This window comes from Ambystoma mexicanum, chromosome 14 (genome assembly GCF_040938575.1).
Source record: "Ambystoma mexicanum isolate Mex_15411 chromosome 14, UKY_AmexF1_1, whole genome shotgun sequence".
In the NCBI taxonomy this organism is placed as follows: Eukaryota; Metazoa; Chordata; class Amphibia; order Caudata; family Ambystomatidae; genus Ambystoma; species Ambystoma mexicanum.
The window spans coordinates 664,935,844-664,961,752 of record NC_090940.1 but is presented as its reverse complement, the minus strand read 5'-3'; the positions used below and the strand labels follow the sequence as shown (position 1 = coordinate 664,961,752).

Genomic DNA, 25,909 nt, shown 5'->3' with positions numbered 1-25,909 from the left:
ACATAGGAAAATGGCAATGGCACTCGAGGCTGAAAGTAGGATTTAGCAGTGGTAGTGTTTAAGCCCCATTTTTTAGGGGGAGTGATATTATTTTTGTACGGAATAAAAAAGTAACTCCAATTCCCAATAGAGGTATTTTGCTGGCAATGATTTTTTTTTATCCAACTTTAACATATTGAGAATGAAAACCGTGTCCAGATATAGCATACAGCAGGCCCTTTCCCCTTCAGCAGCCATAGCTGACACAGCAGGCCCCTTCCCCTTCAGCAGCCATAACTGACACAGCAGGCCCCTTCCCCTTCAGCAGCCATAGCTGACACAGCAAGCCCCTTCCCCTTCAGCAGCCATAGCTGACACAGCAAGCCCCTTCCCCTTCAGCAGCCATAGCTGACACAGCAAGCCCCTCCCCCTTCAGCAGCCATAGCTGACACAGCAAGCCCCTCCCCCTTCAGCAGCCATAGCTGACACAGCAAGCCCCTTCCCCTTCAGCAGCCATAGCTGACACAGCAAGCCCCTCCCCCTTCAGCAGCCATAGCTGACACAGCAGGCCCTTTCCCTTCAGCAGCCATAGCTGACACAGCAAGCCCTTTCCCCTTCAGCAGCCATAGCTGACACAGCAGGCCCCTTCCCCTTCAGCAGCCATAGCTGACACAGCAGGCCCCTCCCCTTCAGCAGCCATAGCTGACACAGCAGGCCCCTCCCCTTCAGCAGCCATAGCTGACGCAGCAAGCCCCTCCCCTTCAGCAGCCATAGCTGACACAGCAAGCCCCTTCCCCTTCAGCAGCCATAGCTGACACAGCAAGCCCCTTCCCCTTCAGCAGCCATAGCTGACACAGCAAGCCCCTTCCCCTTCAGCAGCCATAGCTGACACAGCAAGCCCTTTTCCCCTTCAGCAGCCATAGCTGACACAGCAGGCCCCTCCCCTTCAGCAGCCATAGCTGACACAGCAGGCCCCTCCCCTTCAGCAGCCATAGCTGACACAGCAGGCCCCTCCCCTTCAGCAGCCATAGCTGACACAGCAGGCCCCCTTTTCCCCTTCAGCAACCATAGCTGACACAGCAAGCCCCTTCCCCTTCAGCAGCCATAGCTGACACAGCAAGCCCCTTCCCCTTCAGCAGCCATAGCTGACACAGCAGGCCCCTCCCCTTCAGCAGCCATAGCTGACACAGCAGGCCCCTCCCCTTCAGCAGCCATAGCTGACACAGCAAGCCCCTTCCCCTTCAGCAGCCATAGCTGACACAGCAAGCCCCTTCCCCTTCAGCAGCCATAGCTGACACAGCAGGCCCTTTTCCCCTTCAGCAGCCATAGCTGACACAGCAGGCCCCTCCCCTTCAGCAGCCATAGCTGACACAGCAGGCCCCTCCCCTTCAGCAGCCATAGCTGACACAGCAGGCCCCTCCCCTTCAGCAGCCATAGCTGACACAGCAAGCCCTTTTCCCCTTCAGCAACCATAGCTGACACAGCAAGCCCCTTCCCCTTCAGCAGCCATAGCTGACACAGCAAGCCCCTTCCCCTTCAGCAGCCATAGCTGACACAGCAAGCCCCTTCCCCTTCAGCAGCCATAGCTGACACAGCAAGCCCCTTCCCCTTCAGCAGCCATAGCTGACACAGCAAGCCCCTTCAGCAGCCATAGCTGACACAGCAGGCCCCTCCCCTTCAGCAGCCATAGCTGACACAGCAAGCCCTTTTCCCCTTCAGCAACCATAGTTGACAATATTGGCACAGTGGCACGTATTCATAGGTCCAACCAGTTTTATTGCTCATAGCCTGATCTTGCTGTGTAGGCCTACGTTGGCTTTTGCGGCATACTGTAGAAAGGGAAAATGGGAGAGTAGGAGTGCAGTCTTTCCATCTCTATGTAATTCCAGCATCTAGCATGCCGCAAACTTAGATGGGACGTCTGGCTTGCCCCAAATAGAAATACACCATTTAACACAAGGTTTACAGTATTCACAAATTATTTGTTTCCCGAAAAAAATAAAGCACCGGAGGCTTCCAGCAACAGAAAGGTAGGATCCTCCGAGATGGAGTCCCCAATCTGCTCCCCAGCATTAGATCAGACCCCAGGACAGGAATCCTTAAACTCCTACACCTTGCATGAAACCCAACCTCCCACAGCCTCTCCAGTAGAGAATGGTCTTACTGGGCTTGAATCTATGTAACCTGCTGCCATTTCTAGTGCCAACTGCATACTATTATGGTTTATACGAGGAAGAAAAAGGAGGTGATCATACATCCCAACTAAGCACCCATGCAAGCTTGCCTGTTGTACTTGCACTCCGAGCTGCAAAAACGCCAGTATCTAAACACCTGTCTTCGTCCCTGCAGGTGGGAGACCGCGATGATTCCAATCTCTACATTAACATGAAGCTGAGAGCCGCTACCGAGGTGAGTTTGGCCTACTTTGCTCAGTGAACCTTTTCATTCTGGCACACCATTTCTCTGTTCTACTAATACATTCATCTGGGCCAGATGCTGCCATTTTAGTGCAAGCTCTACTTGAGGACAAGCAGGTATGTTGGGTTCTAATGCATGAGATTTGTTCCTGATTTCTCTGAGTACCTCAATGTAACCTGCAGAACTAGTTTGCCACATTAAGGCTGGATGGCTAGAAAGCGCCCCGCCCACTCGAGTGTTTTAATCTACTTTAGGGGGTTCTGATGATGCCAGAGAGCTGAGGAACCCACGTTTCCCAAGTCCTTTTAGGGCCGCTTTTTTCTTTTTTTTCTTTTTTTACAACTGCATGTGAATTAAAATCCTGACATCCGCCCCCTGCCACGCTTCCCTATTCAAGGTGTTTGTTCAATAAGCAAGCTTTACCCTGCCGTCCTTTACCAGATATGCAAGTATGTCTGCCTGTGTTCCGGTTGCCTTTGCAGTTTAAAAAACAAGTGTTTAAAAATATAAAGTAGACAAATGTTTTCAGAACTGCATCATGAATCCCAACTATGTACACTTCGGTGCACTGAGGGCCTTGGTCCTTCCCTGTCATCCAAGAAGGCAACCAACCGCAAGGGGGGAAATGTGCTTTCATTCCACCAGGAAGCAGGTTGCAAAAGCAGCCTGCAAGGGCATCTAACCACCTTCAGTGGATCAGAAGTGCCATGCAAGCCAGAGATGCCCTTCACATTGAGCAGTCCTTTTAAATATCTGGTTACTTAAAGCTTTTGAACATGTGGTGTTTTCAGATCTGTTTAATTATATTGGCATTTGTTTAATTTGTAGATTGGAATTAATGCTAAACATGTAAAACTTCCGAAGACGGCAACTGAAACCGAGGTATGTGTTTCTTGGCCAGTGTGTAATGCTCGACTGTTTGCGTGGACCGTGAGTGAGGGCATGCGCGTTCCTCCATGCACATCCACGGGCTGTAGGTTATTGCTTCCCAAAGGTAAGAGATTCCTATAACTGCCAGCAAAGTCCTTCACACCACCCAGTGCATTATCCATTCCTTGCTTCCCTTCGTGGTAATCGTGCATCCAAGCTTTACCATCACTGACTACCCCTCTTCCTGCTCCACTCCCATCACAAGCTTATGCTTTAACTGTTCACCTTTACCCCGGCACACATCCTATTCCTATGAGAGTCCTTTGCCCGGTGTTGTGGAGCTGGTTAAAGATGGGACTGCAGCCTGGAAGACAGCTGCGCGACCTCTGGGAGGTGTACCGTGAGGTCCAGTACCTCCGCCTACGCCACAGGTCAAGGGACCAGGAAAAAGTTACTTGGAGCGAGCAGCAGAAGCCAGAGATGCCCATGCAGCCTGCTAGAAGATGCAAGAACTGGCCAAGAGCTGTGGAGCCAACGAAGGTAGCGACACCGGAAGGAGCTTGGCGGTGCGGGAGAGAGAAACTGTAGAGGAGTAACGATAAGAAGCCTTTTCCTTGTGGCAGTACTTGGTAGAGGAGTGAACCAAGTGGGCCAAACCAAAGGAGAGAAACCAGGATCTGGGACCCTAACCAAGTCACGGTTATTGGCATGCAAGTCATATTCCTTGTGGCAGTACTTAGCAGGCGAGTGAACCAAGTGGGCCTGACAAGAAATGGGGAGCCAACCAGGTATGGGACCCAAATAAGTACATAGTAATATCTGAGGGAGGAACCCTCCAAACGGTGGTAAAGGAAAGATCACCGACTGGCTAAGGAGATCCCGGAACTATTATGAAAGTTGTCTAAGACTGGGGAAGGGGGACACCCCCCCCCCCCTGCTCAACTGGAACTTTGTAGAAACATTCCCCGGAAAAGGGAGTCATTTCCCTGGGCACATCTGTAACTTTTGTGACACCATTATCCAGAGCAAGGGAGTCATTCCCCCATGTATCGATTGGAGTACTGGCGAGACTTTCGTTTAAGGCACCAGGAGAAGGGAGTCCTTCTCCTTGTGAGAACTTTACTTTTGATTAAAACTCTTTAGTCGTAGCGTGAGGGACAGAAGTAGGGGTTTGACTCGGGATGGCGGCTTTTTCAGTATACGGCCATTCTGACTTGTCATTTCGTTTTTTAGTTTGCGGCAGGGAACCCCCTCTTATAATTAAGGCTAGTCCGGTTTTATAATTCAAGAAGACTTTGCCAACCACCATGACACCTCCTGGTCAGTTGCCTTCTTCTTCACCCATACAGCATCTACATAGACTGAGGGGCCACTCTACCTTAGGGCTGTCTGTGGTTGGTACATGGGTTGTATCGCCTAAATAAATGCCATTTAGCAGCCCGAAGCAACATCGCAGCAGTTTCAACGCATTCAAATACAAAGGACGCAGCTGCCCAGGGAAAGCCACTCTCCATAGTGGTCCTGCGCCAGACCATTACCAATTTCAAGTCTTGTGCCTTCCCATTTCCTGTGAACTTGGCATCTACCCTGCTTGTACAAGGTGACAATGGGGTCACAGCTAGACTATTCATAACGCAAAACGCCAGTCGGTACAGATGTTATAGTTCTTAACATTGACTATGGGGGTACACTAATGCTGAGCTTTTCATAGCTGACAAAACGAACAATTGAGTTACACAGTTGTAGCATAATACCAAAACCCTGCGTTTGAAACGAGACCTGTAAGGCCATGGGATCATCTTGCTCTTTTGCAAGTTGCCAGCCCCAAAGGGCCATTCCAGGCTCGGTGGGTGGAGGCAGGATCACGAAGAGGGGGAAGAGGTTCCCTCTTCCTCTGACGGCTCCTTGGCTCCCTGATGGCTCCCTACAGCGCATCGTAGTGGTGGAGAATTTTATGTTGGTGTGCTGCTTTTCCTGTTTTGTTTTAGACGCAAGTATGACTGTAATGATTGAGGCCTGTTAATGTTATTAAAAGGGGTACTGCCTGTTTGGTTTCGAGGAGTTTTATTTGCTCAGTGTTTTTTTTTTTGCTAGGTGCTCAAGTGTATCACTTCTTTGAATGAAGATTCAGCCATTCATGGGTTAATTGTCCAGTTGCCTCTGGATTCAGAGAACCCCATGAACACTGAGAGGGTGACCAACGCAGTATCCGCCAGCAAAGATGTTGATGGGTAAACATGACTTTATTTTTTTAGTCTTTTGTAATCTGAAAATGTAGCACCTTTTCAGTCACTGGTTGGGATTACAATGCAGATTGCGATTCCAGTGGAACATTATCTCATTTTGAGGACCACCCCAAGGAATGTTTTATAAAAACTACATATAAGTGATAATGTATGTTTGGAAACTCAACTGGATGTTACTGTTCAATCGGATGATGAGCCGTGCTTGTGGCTTTTATTGCAATGTTTTTATGGTTCCTTTTCCTGCCTTCTCTTAGCTTGACGAGCATGAATGCTGGGAAACTTGCTAGAGGAGACCTTGGAGACTGCTTCATCCCCTGTACCCCAAAAGGATGCATGGAGCTCATCAGACAGACCGGTGAGAAGAACACTGCTTTTAGTTGTATAGCTCCATATTTAAGGACAAATTTGAAAATGTGGCCTTTCACACCTAGGATTTATAGAAATCTGACCATTCTTTAAAACGGTATACAGTTCTTTTGCCGTGGGATTATTCGTAGCGGGACTTCATCGCCGTTTTTTTGGGGGGGGTTAAAAATTAAATATTTGAGGGTGAAAGGGAATAATTTTAAAAAAAGCAGGGTTTTTTGAGATTAAAAAAAACGCAGATGAAAAGTCCCGCAGCGAAAAATCCTGCGGAAAAATAACGTAGAACCCTTTAAAACAGAAAAATGTATTCTCATGTATATGGTTGTGTGGTCATTATGAATGCGGAGTTGATCTAAGCCCTATGATATAACCAAAACAAGTAAAAAGGGTGCTCATTGGGGTGTAAGGAGGTCTTCAATTAAATGATGTCCTTTGTCTGGAAGCTTATTCTAACCTAATCCTCCTCCTTGTCCTTCTAAAGAAAAAGAATAGCAAAACAGCAAAGCCAGAGTGGGGAAGAATTACCCCCTGGAAGGTTGGCTGCTGGCTTCCGACCTGCAACCATATCTTTGTCATAGGACGTTGCCTATGTGTACGGTTTGTGGAATGCTATCCAAGCCCCTGTGTCTATTACCACTCTGGGTTTCTTTCAGTCTTTCTCCCATAGGGGATACATTGCATCTTTCTTGATTCCCAACTCTGGTGTTCGAGCTCCCACTCTGTGGTTATTGGTCTCTCAACCGTCTAGTGGGTTTTTTTTCTTCTTAGTCCTCACTCTAGGATTCTTTGTTCTCTGCAGTCCAGGGTTTTCTTTGTCTCTCCCCCGCCTGTAGCTGTCCTCTTTCTCAGTCCCCGCTGTGGTTTCTTCTTATTTCTCCACCCCTTCCCAGCATGCTGGACTGTGCTGCACATTTCCCAGTGCTTGTTGCGGACCTGCACGCCAGGGCTGACATTCTCCTTCTCACTCCGGCCACCACACCCTCTGTGACCTCCCATTGCGGTTGAACTCCTGCAGGACTTGCGCAGATTCTCTCCTGATTGGGTCTTCCAGGGATGACCCTCAAATGGGCTGATTATCTCCCTTCTTCCATGGAGATTGGACATGATGGGTAGTGTCCGAAGCAGAGACTGCCATGATTGCAGGTGGTTATACAACCTAGTCCCCAAATGACCTATAAAGGTTTGTGTCTGGGGGAGGGTATTTTTACCCCTCTCTGGGGTTTTCCTGTCCTCCAGAGGAATCCTGCTTCTCCAGCATGGGGTCTGGCATGGATTCACATGCTCATGAATATTCCCCGTCGTCGGGCTGGGAATCCTCGGTAAAGAAAAAACCAGTATCAGTTTCGTTTCTGATCTGTCTTTCGTAGTAATAACCAATCACTGGTCTCTGCGTCATACTGACCACAGCCAATGACTGCCCTCTACCTAAGTACCGCCTCTGGCAGCCATCTTCAGATTTTTACCGCACGTTCATGTGTTGGGATCCTCGTGCTATTGCTCTCGAGCGTTAGTGCTATTTTTTCACGCTTTTTCACAAAAACTCGATTCTTTCGGTCAAAAGAGCCTCAAGCTCCACCGATTCTATATCCGATCCACGGGGACCCGTGTCGGATTCGTCTGCGCCCCTCAAGGGTGAAGATTTCGTCGAGCTACACTTCGGAGGACTCCAGAAGCTTCTCAGGCCCGGTCTCGGAGATGGCCCAGGAGAAGGGAAGCTCGACGCCCGGAAAGCTGTTCAGGGTTTGCCCTGGATGCCAGCTGCAGAACGTCTTTAAGGAGGACGAACACTCTTTCTGCCTTTACTGCCTTCATGAGGACAAGACGCACGTGGAGAAGGACTGTGCGTTTTGCGGCAACATGTCGGAACGGACCATGAAGGACCGCCATCAACGTCTCGCCAACTGGCTGGAGGGTAAGAGCCCGTCTGGCGAGAAGAAGAAATCCGAGCGGTCTTCTAAGACCTTTGAGGGCGCCCCGGCGACGGGGGCCCAACATAAGGCTAAGCACCGCGAGTCCGCTGGCACCGGGAGCGCCGAACGGTCGGGCTCTACGGGCGCCAGGCAGGGCGCACCCTCCCCGGCACCATCAACCACGAGCCAACGCTCTGGGTCGGGTAAGAGGAAGGCCGAGCACCCGGCGAAACTCCTGGAGAGGCCCCGGTCGAGCTCTAAGGCAGAGGAGGAGCGTGGCAGTGCCCCCTCCCTCAAGGATAAGGCGGTGAGCGCACCTAAGGTGGTGAAGGCCTTGATCCATCCGACCAAGCCCTCTATCGAAACGGTCGCGGCGGCCCTGGCTCAGCCTGTGGAGGCTGCGCCAGTGGTGGCGACCTCGGGGCCTAGAATCTCCCTGCCTCCTCGGAGGGAGTCTTCTTTTGTGCCCATCGATAGGACCCCCGTGAAACCCCCCGTGGGGAAGAAGGGGGGGCAGGGCGTCGTCGTAGATTCGGCCTCAACCTCAGAAGAGGAGCTGATCGAGGTCTTAAGCCACGGCCTAGGCGTGGAAGAAGGCCAGCCCGTCGGAATGGACCCCGACGCAGGTGACGACGACGACGACATCGTCGAGGGTACCGACGGGGCCCCTGCTCGCCCGTCGGATTCCCCTCTGCCAGCGCCGCAAGACAACTCGGCGGCCATTTTGTTGGCCATACAGTCCTTATGCTCCGAGATAAGGACGAGACTACCGTTACCGACGGAGGAACCTCTCCCGTCGGGGGATCCAGAACCGGGACCTTCTGGTGCTCCCCCTACCAAGAAAAGAAGGATCCATCCACCACCTCCTTTTCAACCGTCGCGCCCCGTCCAGCCCTCCTCCCCGTCCACCCGAGGGGATGATACGGGGACTGACACGGCAGCGACGGGTACGGACGACGAGGCATACGACGAGGATATTCCGTCGTCGCCTCCCGCCAGGGCTTCTCCGCCTGACGAGATCGGATCTTTCCACTCCATGATCTCCAGGGCTTCCGAGCTTTTCCAACTCTGCCCTGAGGAGAAGAAAAAGGAAGGCTTCCTTTATCAGCGGCGCGAGGCCAAGAGGAAGACGGTCCTCGCAGTGCCTCTGTTGGACGACATTTGGGATGAGGGCCTTTCCCTCCTCAAGAACCCTTCCACGACGCCAGCTAGAAGAGACCGGTACGAGAAAAAGTACCGGGTCCCGGATACGGCCCCCCTGTGCCTCCGGGCGCAGCCTACCCCGGATTCCGTCGTCTCCGCGGCAGCCAGGAAGAAAGCGGGGGGGGGTGCGGCCTCCACATCGACTTCCCCGCCGGACGGCGAGGGTAAGAAATTGGATGCTATGGGACGTAGAGTCATCTCGTCGGCAGCGACGACGATTAAAGCGGCCAACGCCTTGGCTATCGTGGCTCGCTACGACAGGGAGCTCTGGTACAAGATAGCTCCCCTACTGGATTTTCTGCCGGACGACAAGAGGGCGGAGGCCCTGGAGATCCTGCAGGAAGGTGAGGTGGCCTCGGACCACGCCATCACCGTGGCGACGGACATCGCCGACACTGGGTTCCGCCAGCTGGGCAACGGCGTTTGCCTTCGACGTCGTGGATGGCTCAAAGCTACGGACTTCCGGCAGGACGTCCAGACCAGAGTCCTGGACATGCCCTTCGACGGGAACAACCTGTTTGGGAAGACAGTGGACGATTCCCTTCAGGCCATCAAGGCGGATACTGAGACGGCCCGGGCCCTCGGAGTTCTGCAGCAACGTCGGACGCCCTTTCGGAGCAGCGGAGGCAAGGGCGCCTCCAGAGGTTCCGGCGGCGGTTTCGCTTCCTACCGTCAAGCGGCCCGCTCGTCGTCGCAAGAGGCCTACAGAGGACGAGGCAAGTCTAGCGGACCCCGCCGTCGTCGCCCAGGAGGTCAAGGCGGCAAGGCCGCGTCCAAGCAGGATTGAACCGGCCGTGGGGTCGGGCCCCCACCGGAGCACCCCGGTGGGAGGCCGGCTGGCGGGCTTCGTCAGCGTGTGGGAGTCCATCTCCACCGACCGTTGGGTGCTGGACGCCCTGGCCCGGGGCCACGCGCTCGAGTTTCAAAGAAGGTGCCCGCGCGTCCCCCCGTGGCCAGGAAAGAACTTCACGTCCCTCAACTTCTCCTGGAGGAAGGGGATTTCCTATCGTCGTTGGATTTGGAGGATGCCTACTTCCACATTCCCATCCTAAAGGGGCACCGAAAATTCTTCAGGTTCGTGGCCCAAGGGCGTCATTACCAGTTCAGAGCCCTCCCCTTCGGACTACGGTCGGCACCCAGGGTATTCACCAAGTGCCTCGCACCGGTGGCGGCGCAGCTGCGCCGCGAGGGGATCCACGTCTACCCCTACCTGGACGACTGGCTCATCCGCGCCAAGACGAGGGAGCTCGCCGTGGTTCACACGGCAAGGACCGTCCAACTCCTCACGGACCTGGGATTCTCCGTGAACTACGCCAAATCCCACCTGGTGCCCGCGCAAGTCGCACTGTTTCTGGGAGCGAGGCTCGACACAGTGTCCCTTCTGGCCTCCCCGTCGGAGGAGAGGACCAGGACCATCGTGGGCAAGGTGCAACGGATGTTGGTGGCCGACGCGGCCAAAGTGAGGTCCATCAAGTCCCTCCTCGGGATGATGTCTTCCTGCATCTACCTCATTCCCATGTGCAGGCTCCGGATGCGCCCGTTGCAAGAATTCCTGGATGCGCGCTGGATCCAGACGACGGGCAGCTTCGAGGAAAGGATCAAGCTCGACGAGAACTTCCGACGAGCGATACGGTGGTGGGGCACCCGCGCGCATCTGACGGCGGGCATGGACTTCCAGACCCCAGCCCACCAGGAGACTGTGACTACGGATGCCTCCCTGGAAGGGTGGGGAGCGCTCACCGAAAATCTGCACGCAAAGGGACTCTGGCTCCCGACGGAGAAGTCCCTGCATATCAACGTCCTGGAGCTCCGTGCAGTGTTTTGGGCCCTCGGGTCTTTCCTTCCGTCCCTCAAGGGCAAGGTGGTGAGGATCTTCACCGACAACACCACCACCATGTTTTACATCAGGAAACAGGGCGGAACCAGGTCCCCAGCGCTGTCCAAGGAGGCGCAGGACCTGTGGCATTGGGCCGTCGCCCAAAGGATTTTTCTGGTGCCGTTTCATCTGGCAGGGATAAAAAACACCATCGCCGACTCACTCAGCAGGGAGCTGCGCTCGTGCCACGAGTGGGAACTACGGCAGGATCTGGTGGATCGCCTCTTCCGACGGTGGGGCACACCCCAGATCGACCTGTTCGCGACGGCGACGAACACCAAGTGCCGGAGGTTCGCCAGCAGGTTTCCCCAGACGAGGAGCATGGGCGATGCTTTCTCGTTCCCCTGGGAGGGCCTGTTCCTCTACGCGTTCCCTCCCTTGCCTCTGCTAATCCGGCTAGTCAACCTGCTCAAGAGGTCACGGTGCAGGATGATCCTCGTCGCACCCTCGTGGCCGAGGCAGATATGGTTCCCGGACCTTCTGGACTTGTCAGCGTCCCTGCCGATCAAGCTGCCGGCGGACGCGGATCTACTCTCCAGGGAAGGAGGCGCCATCCTCCACCACGACCCGAAGTCGCTGAACTTGCAGGCCTGGCTCCTGCAGCGCTAGAGTTTGGAGGATACGACATACCGGCCGACTGCAGAGAGGTTCTTGCAAAGGCCAGGGCGTCCTCGACTCTTAAATGCTACGGACACAAATGGAAGAGGTTCTCTGTCTGGTGCCACACACAGAAGATTAACCCTCTACGGATTACGGCTCCCCAAGTACTGCCGTACCTGCTGACGCTGGCCAAAGCTGGACTGGCACACGCGTCCATCAAGATTCATCTTGCTGCGATCTCCCGATACACCAGAACCACGGGGCGGACGTCCTTGTGGTCTCGATCGTCTGGTGAAAGAGTTCATGAAGGGACTGTTCAGATCGTTCCCGCCGGTGAAGGCTCCGGCCCCGGCGTGGGAGCTCAACGTGGTGCTGACCAAGCTCATGGGACCTCCGTTCGAGCCTCTGCACTCTGCCCCGTTGAAGTTTCTATCGTGGAAAACTGCTTTTCTTGTGGCCATCACCTCCGCACGACGAGTGGGAGAGATCCAGGCCCTTTCCTGCAAGGCCCCGTACTTGACTTTCCACGACACGAGGGTAGTGCTCAGGACGCACCCCTCCTTCATGCCCAAGGTACCGTCGGAATTCCATCTCAACGAACCCTTGGTGTTGCCTGTATTCTTCCCGTCGCCTTCGTCGCCGGCTGAGAGGACTTTGCACTCGCTGGATGTAGCTAGAGCGCTGAAGTTCTACGTGGACCGCACGAAGTGTTTTCGGAAGACGTCACAACTCTTTGTGAACTTTGGACCTGTCAATCAGGGGAAGGCTCTCTCGAAGGCTTCCATTTCCAGATGGCTCTCCGGCTGTATCATGTACTGTCATCGGTTGGCAAACCGACCTCTGCCCGGCCGTCCGAGAGCCCATTCCACCAGAGCGATCGCAGCTACCACGGCGCTCCTTTCTGGTGTGCCCCTGCTGGACATATGCAGGGCTGCTACGTGGAGGTCGACGCACACCTTCACGAAGTTCTACTGCGTCGATCGGGATTCCAGGGAGGAGTCCAGGGTCGGCCAAGCAGTGCTGCGCAACCTGTTCGCCTGAGGTGAGCCTGGTGAGGAGGTAAGATGCTTAACGTTGAGTTTGATGCTATGCTTAATGTTGAGCCTTTGCCACCTCCCGTGGTTGTGCATGTGTATACTGCTATGTATTCTTTATTCATGAGCATGTGAATCCATGCCAGACCCCATGCTGGAGAAGGAACAAGTTACTTACCTGTAACTGTTGTTCTCCAGCATGGGTCTGGCATGGATTCACATGCGAACCCTCCCGCCTACCCCTCTGCGGCTCTTCACTTGGTCATACTGCCACTTCACGTGCTCCAAATCTGAAGATGGCTGCCAGAGGCGGTACTTAGGTAGAGGGCAGTCATTGGCTGTGGTCAGTATGACGCAGAGACCAGTGATTGGTTATTACTACGAAAGACGGATCAGAAACGAAACTGATACTGGTTTTTTCTTTACCGAGGATTCCCAGCCTGACGACGGGGAATATTCATGAGCATGTGAATCCATGCCAGACCCATGCTGGAGAACAACAGTTACAGGTAAGTAACTTGTTCCTTACCCTGTAACCCAGGGGGTGATCCGCAAAGCAAGCTCACTTCCCTAGTCCCAAAGCGAGGCTCTCCTGGATTTGTCAGTTCTTTTCCAAACTGCATTGTGTATATTATTGTACTGAATTGATATGTATATTTATATTTTATCGGTTTTTTTCTTCTGTCAATGATGGATAGTAAATCTATTTTTGTATGCAGTGTTGTAAAAGTTCTTTATGGACTAAAATACAATAAATAAATGCATTTAAATTGGTATTGTCAACAAACTGAGAAATAATCACCCAATTAGTCTTAAGCGTGGTGAAAACCTTATTCGACAATGTTAGGAGGTTTTGCAAAAGTCCTGCCTGTGACCAGACTTTAGAAAGACCCTTTTGGATGAACAGGTTTAGCCTGAACTACCCAAAGGTTTCGTAGCAATGGCTGAGTGGCCAGACTTACTCTAGGAGGGATGCGGGCTGTAGTGAGGCACAGAGTACTATGAGCATATACGTATTTATTTTTACATTTATAAACGCGCATAACCCATGGGCATCAACTTAGTTCAAGGAAACACTTACAAAATAGCAGTCATATAAAAATAAGCCTTTATTTTATATATGTTAAAGCTGATACATCTAAGTAAGTTAAGTACTATCATACAATAGCATTAAACACAGAATAGTTGCAATATCCAAAGGATGATACTTTAGAACAGTTTGAAACAAGTATGTGAACTTCAGACCAACTTGTAATACGTAACCAATCTTAAGACGAGCAACCCTATTCTAGTTGAGTCTGAGTCGAGGGCGGCACTGGCAGTGGCCAAGGGCAGAGGGCAAAAAAGCAAGTAAGCGCAAACGAGGGATAGTCTATGAAGAGTTCAAGTTTACAGGTAAGTAGCAGGAGATTTATATGGGTTAGAGTACAAAGGGTTGTCCACCCCAATGTAGGCCTGGGAGGGGATGCAAGTAACTGCTAAACTGCAAATCTCCGAAGCATAGGAACAACAAAGCAGGCCCCAGGTGAGTATTAGGGGCTGAACAGTACCTTGTAAGTGAAGAAGCTTGTGCAGCCGGACGATACCCCAGGAGAGGTGACGAAAGGCACCTGTTGAGGAATCTTTGCCTTTGCGACTGAAGTAAAGAACTTGCAATGGATCTGATGGTTGCTCCGAAGTAGTTGTGGGGAAGCGGGGGGGGGGGGGGAGCAGAAGATCTTCGCAGCACTGGCTCGTTGACTCCCTTTCCAAGGCTTGGTTGAATGACGGTTGGCGTGTGGTAGACTTTGCTCTGGTTGTTGGTACTCGTCTAGGCTGAGGGGACTTTCAGGAGCGGGTTCCAGCCTTTGGAGTTCCGGGCGGATGTGTGCACATTTTCTGATGAAACTGATATATTTTATTTATAGCGCGCCTATACACAAGTGTTTCAAGGCGCGACGAGGCGGTGGTAGGGCGGGGGCCAAGACAATGATCTTACTAGACCCAGTGACATTGCGCAAGTGCAGGTGAGAATGAAGGAGGAACAAGTGTAAGGCAGAGGATCAAACATCGAAAACAAGTGCAGCCAGCCGGTGCCAGTGCAGAGAACAAATGTTAGATAACTGCAATAGGGGGTTTGTAGGGTTGCAGATACAGCCCCAAGTGCAGGGTTGCCAGGAGGCAGTGCAGGTGTGCTACTAGGAGGGCATGAACCTGGGTCCGTGGTTCAGAGGGTAGCCAGGTACACCAGTGCAGTATCAGACAAGTGATCAGCAGGGAAGTGGAAGAAAGAAGGTAGAAGCAAAGAGGAAAGTCTTGAGCTGCTTCCAGAGATGGTTCTCCTCAAGTTTCAGATAGGCTGGGAGGCTGTTCCAGAGGGAGGCACTAGCCGAAGAGGAAGATTTACCACCAACTTGTTGCTTGGAAAGGCGACTGACCCTCAAGGAGTTGAAGGTGGAGGAGCAAAGAGCACGAGTAGGAAGATGCTTCAGAAGAGAACGCTGGAGATATTTGGGTCCCAGGCTCCAGAAGGCCTTGTGGACAATGCAAAGGGTCTTGAACTTGATCCTTGCAGCCACTGGGAGCCAATGGAGAGATTTCAGTGCTGGAGAGATGCGATCTCTGGGCTTGAGGCCAAGGACAAGTTTTGCAGTCCTGTGGATGAGTTGAACTGAGTAGAGGCAGGCACATTTAAAAAGAGGCTGTTACAGTAGTCCAGCCTAGAGAGAACCAGAGTTCTAGATACAGTGAGCCTCTCTGGGAAGGAGAGGAAAGGAAGACTACATCTGAGGTTGTGTAGTTGGTAGTTTGACGTCTTAGAGATGTCGGGAATAGTGAGGAGTCGACGATGACCCTGAGGTTTATGGCCTCACGTGGGAGAAGGAGGGCGGCCAAGGAAGGCCGGCCGGGGTTGCGGGAAATAGGGGTGCAGGTGTGCCGATGAGGCTCTCCATCTTGCTCGCATTAAGGCAGAGATCCTTGGCGACGCACCACTCCTGGATTGCAGACAGACAATCCGGAATGAGAGCAGAATGAGAGCAGAAGAGGCGGCAGAGAGGAGCCTGAAAGCGAGCTGGGTATCATCCACATAGCACTGGAAGTTGGAGCAGAGATCAGCAATGTGGTGGGCGAGAGCTGCCAGGTATTGGTTGAACAACCAGGGAGAAAGGTTAGACCCCTGGGGACCATTGCAGGTGTCGAGAGAGATGGAGAAGAAGGACCCAAGTTGGACCCGAGAGGAAAGAAGTCTGCAAGGCCATAGCCTGATTAGGTTATCACAGAGCCAGTTGAGCAGGATGGCATGGTTGACCGTTAGGATGAAGAAACCCTCGCGCCTTGAAACACTTGTGTATAGGTGCATTATAAATGCCATATCATAGAGGGTAGATTGGAGTTCAGATTCGAGAGAAGTTCTTCACGGATATTCAGAAGAGCAGTTTCCGTGTTTCTGGCAGCTCTGAAGCCAGACTGATGCTCATGGAGACAACCAACAGATTCATTTTGAAGATGAAGCTGGGAGATGGCCAGCTTTTCTAGGAGTTTGAGTTTGCCCAGGAAAGGAGTGATGGAGATCGGGCGATAGTTAGCTGGAAGGGAGTGGTCGCCTGAGGGTTTCTTGAAGGGTGCACAAGAGTGCTTCAGCGGGAGGGGAAGGTTCCGGAGCCAAGAGTGGTTGCAGAAGTCAGCCAGGGCTGGAGAGAGGGTGCCCATGTGGTCCTTGATGGTTTTCGGAGAACAGGGAAGAACCGGTTTTGATGAAGTTTTCATAGATCACACTTGTCTAGAAACCTTGTCAGGGGAAAAGAGAGGGACGGCAGAGAAGGAGGGGGGTGGATGGGGGGAGAAGCAGGCAAAGCTGAGCGGGTGGACAGGATGTCCTGGTTTTTAGAGAAGATGCTGCACCGCAAAATGGCACAGAACCCCATTGGCGAATTGTAGGCTGTGGAGGTCGCAGTTCTTCAAGTAGGGGCGCAACATTCCAGTCCAAGTGAGGATGTCATTTGTTTCAGGGTTTCCCCGTCTCACAGAAGTTCAGATCGGGACTGCAGCAGTTACTCGGACAGCTCTGGCAGTCGATGCGGACGTCTTTCGACGGTTCTTCAGTTCCAGTGGTTGACTGTTCCAGGACCCTAGTCGTTTGTCAGAAAATTGGCTGATCCCACCAACCACCAGCCATGCAATCATGCAAACCTGGAGGCGGGGGTGGCTGTCCACTGGGGACATCCAGCCCCCGGGCAAAAACTGGTTCCAGGCAGGCATGCTGCAGGACAAAGACCAGTAGAGTTTCGGTCACCACCCCTCTTCCTGTCTGTTCTTTCGCACACAGATTCTTTGTGGAAAGTACAGTCACCATTTAAGTAAACTGGGGACCCCTGTGTCCCCTACAGCATCTGCGAAAGCAGCCTGCAACAAAAATCCACTGTAAAAGTTACACTGCCACCAGCCTGTCAGATGAACTTGTAACAGCAACTAAAAGTTGCTGCAACAGCGAGAAAAAGGAGCCAATGGGCCTCCTTACAGGTTGGGCGGTGTGGGTAAAATGTGGTGGTATTACTGCATTACTGCACCGCCCTGCCCCACTATGATTTTGGCGGAAAGTTGTAGGATACACCACCAGTCTTGAACTGGAGGTAAATCTGCAGACTTTCACGCAACTTTCGGCAGAATTGCCTCTGGCGGAATTACCACCACAGTAATTCTGCCAAAATCCCCCATTGACTTCAATGAAATGGACTAACCCTGCTTACCGCCACTTGTAATCCAGTGGTAATGGTAATAGTTTGTTTATATCTTGGCTGATTTACCACTGAGATACCACCAAACCTGCAATGAGGCCTAATTTTTCCCCCTCTACACTCCACATAAGGTGGGATCTGCTGATATCTGTTAAGAAAGGAAGAAGGCCTTGCCTATGGCAAGAGGTAAAGTGCACAGAATTGCACAGGGAACAACTTGGGATCTAACAACGTGCATAAAATACCCAAGGCTTGTGTATGTATAACCCAGGAGTGCAAATAAAGTATTACCAATATACAATAAAGGAATGTAGGGTAAACACTTAAGACCTCCTTATAACTGAAAGGAAAGTCTGCAAACTCTTTACCCACTATGCTCTTACAGATACTGACAGCGCTAAACCCACGTAGCGGGCAAGCAAGTACAGATTCTGTGAACTGACGCACTGTAAAATACTGAATAAGGAACATTCAAACAGTACTCACGAGGACCGGAAAGACCACTAGAATGTCAGTAATATCACGAACCCTGTAGATCAAACAGGAACCCAGAAGGCTGTAAAAGCAAAGGGTTAAAGATAACAAAATACATAAAACCGTAGTCAGGGGAAAGTATGAATTGTGATGTTAACTTGTGAGGAAAACAAAAGGGGATACACACTGGAACATGTTACAACAACACCCACACCTAATATACGATGGAAAGTAAATGCAGAGGTGCAATGGAAAATATGGAATGGACTCTGAATGAAGTAGGATCAGGAGCAGGGGAAACGCTATTACAAAAGGAAACCTATCCCACCCAACCAAGGGAAAAAGGTAGTAAATAAATACTAATAAGGTAAGATTAATGCATCAAGCTTTTCAGTAACCAGGACAGCATAAAGAGACAGAACGCACCGGAAACCTGGGCTGCAACTAAGAGTTAAGCACAGAGAAAGGCTGTCTGCAGACAGAGGAAGACAGAAAGGGAAAAGCATAAATCAATTAGCACATAATCCGAAATCCAGGGCAGAGGAACAAGATACAGGAGCTAAGGAACTGGGCAGAAAAGCTAGGGACTGGAACTAGGTACAAGGCACAGAAACCAGGAACAAGGAACAGGAGACTAGTCACAACAGGAACACTGCTACAATGACCAGCGCCGGACTGAAGCAAACTGAGGCTTTTAAAGCTGCTAAACGAGCACACCCCTCAGGCGTGCCGCCTGCTGCACCTGCAGCCACAGGTGTTGCCTATCCTCCACCCAGCCTTGTGCTGCAAGGGAGGAGACGAAGCAGTGAGCCAGGCATTCTGGGAAGCAGGAGGTGAAGCAGTGAGCCAAGGCATTCTGGGAAACATAGTCATTTGATTTAAGTAACATGCTGGCTGCCAGAGAGGAGATGAAGCAGTGAGCCAGGCATTCTGGGAAGCAGGAGGTGAAGCAGTGAGCCAAGGCATTCTGGGAAACATAGTCATTTGATTTAAGTAACATGCTGGCTGCCAAAAACCTGGAATGGATCCGGAAGGGAAGTAACTTGGATTATAAGGGTTTAACGTTCCCAATTCATCAGAACACTGTAGCATAGGGTTCGAAGGAAATGTCCAGTAGGGAATAAACCCCAAAACATGCCCCCAAGTGGCGGGAACGGGAGCGAAGGGAGCGAGCCGTGACAATATCACAAATACAAGAGACAGAAGGATGTCCCCCTGCCCTGGTAAAATGTACAGGTAAAATAAAAAGGTCAGCTCAAGGCGCTTCTCAGCAACACTGCACAGAAAGTGCTGTGCGCTGCAATAATAAATTGTAGATGCCAAAAAATAGAGGAAAGCATGACTCCATTAAAATGAATCTAAAAGAAATCCAGAAGGTTCCCAATGTCAGAGTAAAAGAATGAATGAGTGAGAAGGTTCCCACTCACTCAGGAGAATCGGTCCAAAAATCCAATAGTTCAGCAAAAATGCTGGGGGACTCCCAACGCGGGGAGAATTTCACTCGATAAGAAAAATCTACCTAACAGAAAACTATTTTGGACAGCATAATATATCACCCCTCTACCCAAGCCAACACAACCACTACCTCCAACTTGACTCCCCTTCTATCCCCCTGAAGTCACAACCTCTCGCTACTTTCCATAACTTGGCATCCACCCACCTCTCCCAGGGCTATAACCCCTTTCATAATTGTCCTTCATCAGTTCTCATCCTTTCCAGTTCATCATGTTACGGCAGACGGCACCAGGTCCTATCGTCAGGCGAGGGGCGTTGGTCCCCCATCCCGTTGCATATTTCTGCAAATGATCATCCTGGGATGCCCGTAAACGCCTGAAAAGTTCAGATTCTTGTGTTCTGTACTGCACATGGCCCTAAACTCCCAATGCCATTAGCAAATGGGATTTTGAGATGTTCCAATGGTAAATGTCCACTGTAATATAAAGGGAAAATTATAGAGTTCAACGAGGAAACGGATATTATGAAAAAATGGAGAGCAGTTTACTAAAGCATGCAGTGACCGTTCCCATTTTTATCATTCGATCTACTTCTGTGTTTATGTACACACAGGGAAATGACGTCTCATTGGTTATGGTTCGGGTCACTATATCCTAAGAGTATTTATACAATATTAGTGCAATATATTGCTGTACAGTGAGTTTAATGGAAGATTCGGAGATTCTATGCCGGTGTCCATCCATGTCCCTCAGGAATCGCAATATAGCCGTCTAGCCTTTTTCAAGATGCTGTGCGCTGATCAGCATTGTTCAGACTCCTTCGGATTGTGATTGGTGCGTCGCAACTCTTAGCTGGTGCTCGCCTGCTGCCGGGGAAGACTGTTCTGATCCTGTGTCTCGGTCTCAGGTTCATGTTCCTCTTATGTCGCTCTGAGTCCTCCATTGTTACCCATCTATGACTGGAACTTTGAATCCTCCCGACTATTCTTTGACCTACATTGCTTGCATCCACACCTACCTCCTTAAGATGGGGATTTTCAGCCTTTGGCTTTTCCCCTGGAAACTGTTTTTTCCTTCTTGCCTCACTTGGTCCATAGTTCAGTGTGAGGCTGACTGTGACGACTTGTCAGGATCGTCCCCATTTGTTCACTCACAGAGAAAAGAACCCAAGACCTCACCAAATCCAGTATCCCAGGTAACCCTCCAGGATAAGGGTCATAAACGTGGAGTGGTTGCCCAGATGGGCAGGCTGGCTTTCCAGTGTGGAGAGCATACTTGGTTAGGGCAATTCTCCCCCCCCCTTCTTTAGGACAGACAGTATTGATTTTACTCAAACAAAGGGGCAGACCTCTTCCCATAAGGGTTTGGTAGCAAGATCTGCTTTGCATTAACATGCACCATAATACCATTTTATTAGCAGCACTAGGGCTGTTCGAGTAGAATTAGAATTGAGCTCTTTCATTTTAAAAAAGGGAATTGCAAATTGTGTTTTATACTGCGCGAATTGTATTTGAACTTATCTTGCTTGATTTTAGATAGAAGTATTCTTGAAGGCTTGCACGAGTGAAATCAGGATCTTATATATCACCGTGCACGTGTTAAGCGCCGCTAAGAACTACAACTCCCTTGCTATTTGTAGCTCCCCGGGCTCTAAAAGACACGTCGGGCGTGTCAGCGCTGGCACATCAAAGCCGGTTTGCCCCGGTTCGCCACGGAAGCTAGGAACCAGCATTGTTTTTAACATTGTTAAAAATGTGCTAACAAATATCCTAAGCGTCCACTCAATGCCTTATAACCATAGCCCCACTACCCCCCTGAATATATTAGCCTCCTCTGACTTAACATTACAGGTGCCCCATCTACCTGAAACCAATTTGAACCTTGAGTCGCCTATGATCAAGAATGCCCAGCTATGTGTGGATCCCCTCAGTGGGACAACTTGTTCCCTCAAATGCATGCTGCTAAACACTAGATCCCTTGTAAAACATGCTACCCAGGTAGCTGCTATGATTCAGGATTTAGACTTGGACATATGTGCCTTTACTGAAACCTGGGGACATGAAGCAGCTGACCCCATATTGGAATTGGCTACTCCAGTAGGTTATCATATTATCCGAATGGATAGGGCCTCGAGTAGGGGAGGGGGGTGTTGCTCTTATTACTAAATCTAATTTCAGAACCTGGGAATGTAAGATAAATTCTATACAGGGCTCAGAACTTTTGAGGGTTAAAGTATCTATTAATGCGGAAACTACCTTGAATGTCGTGGTATTATACAGAGCTCCCTCAATTGACTCTACCTTTGCAGCGTCTCCCAATAGCTCACTACTAGCTTTCCTTAAGCCTAAAACTAAATTACTTCTTGTGGGTGATTTCAATTTATGGTTGGGTTGTGCTACTGATGTTATAGCCAAAAATATGGAAAATATCCTCGACTCCCTCGATATGTTTCAACATATTGGAGTCCCGACTCCCATCAAGGGACATACTCTTGATTAGGTTTCCACTCTAAATCTTAGTCTCATCAATCAACAGGTGCTTGCATGCCCTTGGTCTGATCATTTCTGTATTCATTTTTCAATCCAGATGGATTATTACGAAAAGAGAGCTCCTCTCCCTAAAATATCTATTACTCGTAACCGCAGGAAGTTAAACCTTAACACACCTGGCGGATTGGGCTCTATCTCTTAACAAGCAGATTAGCATCATGGACAATCTTGATGAAATGTCCACTACTCTTTCTGAGGCGATAGGCTCAATCACAGAGAACTTGGCACCACTGAAAAATAAATCAATACTGGCAGAGGTACGTAATGCATGGTTTAGTAAAGAACTTCAAACACTCTAATCTAAGAAAATTAACCTCCTACATACCTGGTGCAAAAATAAAAATTGTGTGGACCTTGATGCTTATAAAAAAGCTGCTAAGGTCTATAAAACAGCGATTTATTTAGCCAAGAAAGAGTCCTTTGACACCAGGATTATAGAGGCTAAATCGGAAAGCCGGGAATTATTCAAAATCTTAAAAGCACAGGCACAAGCCCCCAGATCTGCTCGTGACCTTTATTAAGGATGAGGCATGGTGTACAGAGATTCAATCCGCCTTATCCAATAAACTTGATAAAATTAGAGAGGGGATTGAGTTGAAGAAACTCGACCTACCGACTCAGGGTCTAGAAAATAGTCCTCTGTCCTCCACTAAAAAACTGAGGATCAAGCTGTGTTCAGCTTTCAGCCCATCTCAGAGCAAGAATTGGCCATGGTAATCTCCAATTTAAAAAGTACGAGCTGGAAAGGAGATCCTTGCTCCTCTCTTATAATTAAAGAGTGCTCCCCTGTCCTTATTCCAGCCTTGACCAAGTTTGTTAATGCTTCTCTCCCGGCAACATAAAGGCATGGATTACTCCATTGTTAAAAAAACCTAATCTCTGTCCCTTCACTGCTTCTAATTATAGGCCCATTACTAACACTCCTTTTCTGTTGAAGATCTTGGACAGAGTTGCCTATAATTAGATCGCCATCTTTTTGGAGCAAAACCAGATTTATCATAAATATCAATCAGGGTTTCGTCTGAATCATGGTACAGAGACGGCCTTGCTGGCCCTTTTTATCCCATCTCCTGCTGATGATGGATGGCGGTTATATCTCACTCCTTATGATTTTAGATTTGTCGGCTGCCTTTGACCTGGTGGACCATACCATACTGTCCACCAGGCTAAAGAGGAATGCCAACTTCTCTGATGTAGCAACAAATTGGGTCATCTCCTTTCTGAAGAACAGACAAAAAAAGAGTGGCCAGTGACATTGCCGAAGCAAAACCGACTGTACTTGCGTATGGGGTCCCTCAAGGAGCCTCTGTGTCGCGTGCTTCTATAATATATTCATGATCCCCTTCTTCCAAATGCTGAAGAAAGAGGGGATCATATTTGAAAATTATGCGGATGACACCCAATGTGTCATCCCCATATCTGGATCCCATGTGGAAGATGAACAAAGAATTAATGAAATCTACAAAAACAAAATCGGGATTGGATGCTACTGAATGGCTTAGCCATTAATAGCTCCAAAACAGAGCTTTTACTTATCGGCTCAGTCCAAATTAGAGAAGTTGGGACCTAGCTACAAGTCGTTTCTCATAGCTGCCACATTGAGGTTATGAGCAAGGTAAAAACCCTCGGCATTTATCTTGACAAAAATCTGAATATGAACTCCCAAGTGAATAATATCGTTTCATCGGCCTCATCTTCCTCCAGTTGTTTCGCTGCCTTAGACCTTTTATTTCAGAATCAAACTCCGAAACCCTGGCAAGAGCCATAATTGGATCTAAGATCGACTATTGTTGTAGTCTCCTTGTGGGGTTACCGTTATCGGATGTTCATCGGTTACAGGTCATACAGAATGGCGCAGTTAGGGTAGTGAAAGGGCTATCTAGAAGAGACCACGTGTCTGAAGCTCAGCGTAGTTTACACTGGTCACCTGTGCAGGCCAGGGTTGTGTTCACGCTTCTCCTCATCACACATAAATGTATACATGGAGTCATGCCACTCTATCTGAAAGAATTAGTCTTGGCAAAAACCATTAGATCCCTTCGATCGGACGAATCTAATACCTTGGCTATGCCATGCTTGAAAACAAAAAAATCCAGGGACTCAGCATTCATCTCGGCAGCCCCCCTTAAGTGGAATTCTCTAGCAGCCACACTGAGGACCACTTCTTCCACGGAAATATTTAAAAAGGGGCTGAAAACCATACTCTTTGTATAAAATACCTCTGCCCTACGCCTGATCTTGTTCGTGTTTGATTCCTGCTTCGGAGCCTATCTCAGATTTAGTTCTGTTTTTTTCTGTCTCTGTTCTGTCTGTTTTACATTTCACAGCGCCCTTAAACCTTAGGGTACCTGGTGCGCTATACAAATGTTAAACATAAACTATGGCCCCGAAAAATGCACAATAGGCATGAACGTCTGTGCATTATAGATGTGGCATGTTCAACTGTGATGGGCTACAACCTTCTTCCCTCCAAAGGGTGCATTAAACACTATGCATAAGGAATTATTGCTGACAAGTGAAATCAAGGACAGACCATGTTTTCTTAAATAGTTCAATGTTTAGGTTTCCGAGTACGATCAGCACCATAATGGCAAAATCCTGGAATAAGCAAGCGCTGTATTTCTGTATCTTCCTTCTTTTTGGAAAAGCATCTCTTTAAAGTGCATTTTTATTTTACATTTTCTTATTTATTTTTTTATTTTACACCCATTTCAAATACAGAAAATGAACTTTTAATGGGCTTTTAGATGCCTTAATTTTAAACATTTGACTTGATCCTCGTTTTTATTTCTAGGTATTCAAATTCCCGGGAAGCGGGCTGTGGTGATTGGGCGGAGTAAGATCGTTGGGGCACCGATGCATGACCTGCTACTGTGGAATCATGCCACTGTTACCACCTGCCACTCCAAGACCATATCGCTGGATGAAGAGGTGTGTGCAGAACATCGCAACTATGATTCAGGGATTGTCATTTAAGCCATAGTTTTGGTAATTTTGGGTGGGAGGTTGTTCTATTTATTTTTACAATTCTGGCACCTAACTTGCATCTGGTTGTTCCACCATCTTTGATGCCACCGCGTGTGTTTGCCCAACTGTCCATCTGGGACGATAGTAAGTGTGCACAGATATAAGGATGCTTGATGCGCTTAGTCACACTCAGAAATTAAAGGGGTAGTCCAGCTAAACATTTTATTTAAAAAATAGATAGGCAACATTAAAAAAAAAATACTAGCACTTTTTTTTTTAACTTCTTATGTAAAATTTTGAGCTATTCAAGCTCAAAATTCGCAAAAAAGCAAGCACATGGGTGCATCCATTTTGTGAAATGGATGCCCGGCTGTGCTGGCTTTTGCGGCACTAATGAAGGAAAAGCCAGCCAGCTGTAGTAAACAAAAGTTACCGCTGGGTGGCTTTTCCTTCATTGGTGCTGTACGCGGAGGACGGGGACCAGAGACGAGAGCAGGAAAGCTGCAGCTGAATCTCGGTAAGTGCTATTTATTTTAAAAAAAGAAATAAATAAGTACTAGCTGTGTTTTTTTTTTTTTCTAAGTTTTCCGGGCTGGAGGAGCCAGGAAAACTTAGAAATAAAACCGCAGCTTTAAAAACGTTGTATTTATGTTTGCGGTCGCTTTTAAGGCGACCGCAAACATAAATACAACGTTATTGTGTTTGAAAACGCTGCGTTTTTTCTTTCCAAGTTTCTCAGGCTCCTCCGGCTCGAAGGAGCCTGAGAAACTCGGAAAGAAAAACCGCAGCGTTTTCAAACACAACCGCGTTGCGTTTCTGCCTGTTGTGGCTATCACTTTGGGTCTCCGGTGCTCCCCCAGGGGAGCACCGGAGACCCAAGTGAAAGCCAAAGCAGGCAGAAACACAACGCGGTTGTGTTTACATGCCGCGGTGTTTCTGCCAAAAAAAGCAGCCTGAGAAACTCGGAAAGAAAAACCGCAGGGTTTTCAAACACAATAACGTTGTATTTATGTTTGCGGTCGCTTCAAAAGCGACCGAAAACATAAATACGTTTTTAAAGCTGCGGTTTTATTTCTAAGTTTTCCGGGCTCCTCCAGCCCGGAAAACTTAGAAAAAAAACCGCAGCTAGTGCTTATTTTTAAAAAAAAATAAATAGCACTTATCGAGATTCAGCTGCAGCTTTCCTGCTCTGGTCTCCGGTCCCCGTCCTCCGCGTACAGCACCAATGAAGGAAAAGCCACCCTGCGG

At 49.4% G+C, this 25,909-nt stretch overlaps 1 protein-coding gene across 2 annotated transcripts in view; it reads left to right on the top strand.

Annotated features, from left to right (window-relative positions):
- Window positions 1–25,909, top strand: part of MTHFD1 (methylenetetrahydrofolate dehydrogenase, cyclohydrolase and formyltetrahydrofolate synthetase 1) — a 517,055-nt gene that overhangs the window by 50,686 nt on the left and 440,460 nt on the right. For both annotated transcript variants that reach the window (XM_069638218.1, XM_069638219.1), the window contains exons 3-7: window positions 2,329–2,388; window positions 3,226–3,279; window positions 5,362–5,498; window positions 5,768–5,868; window positions 24,489–24,625. In XM_069638218.1, the coding sequence (XP_069494319.1) occupies window positions 2,329–2,388; window positions 3,226–3,279; window positions 5,362–5,498; window positions 5,768–5,868; window positions 24,489–24,625 (489 nt within the window). The remainder of the gene's footprint in view (window positions 1–2,328; window positions 2,389–3,225; window positions 3,280–5,361; window positions 5,499–5,767; window positions 5,869–24,488; window positions 24,626–25,909) is intronic.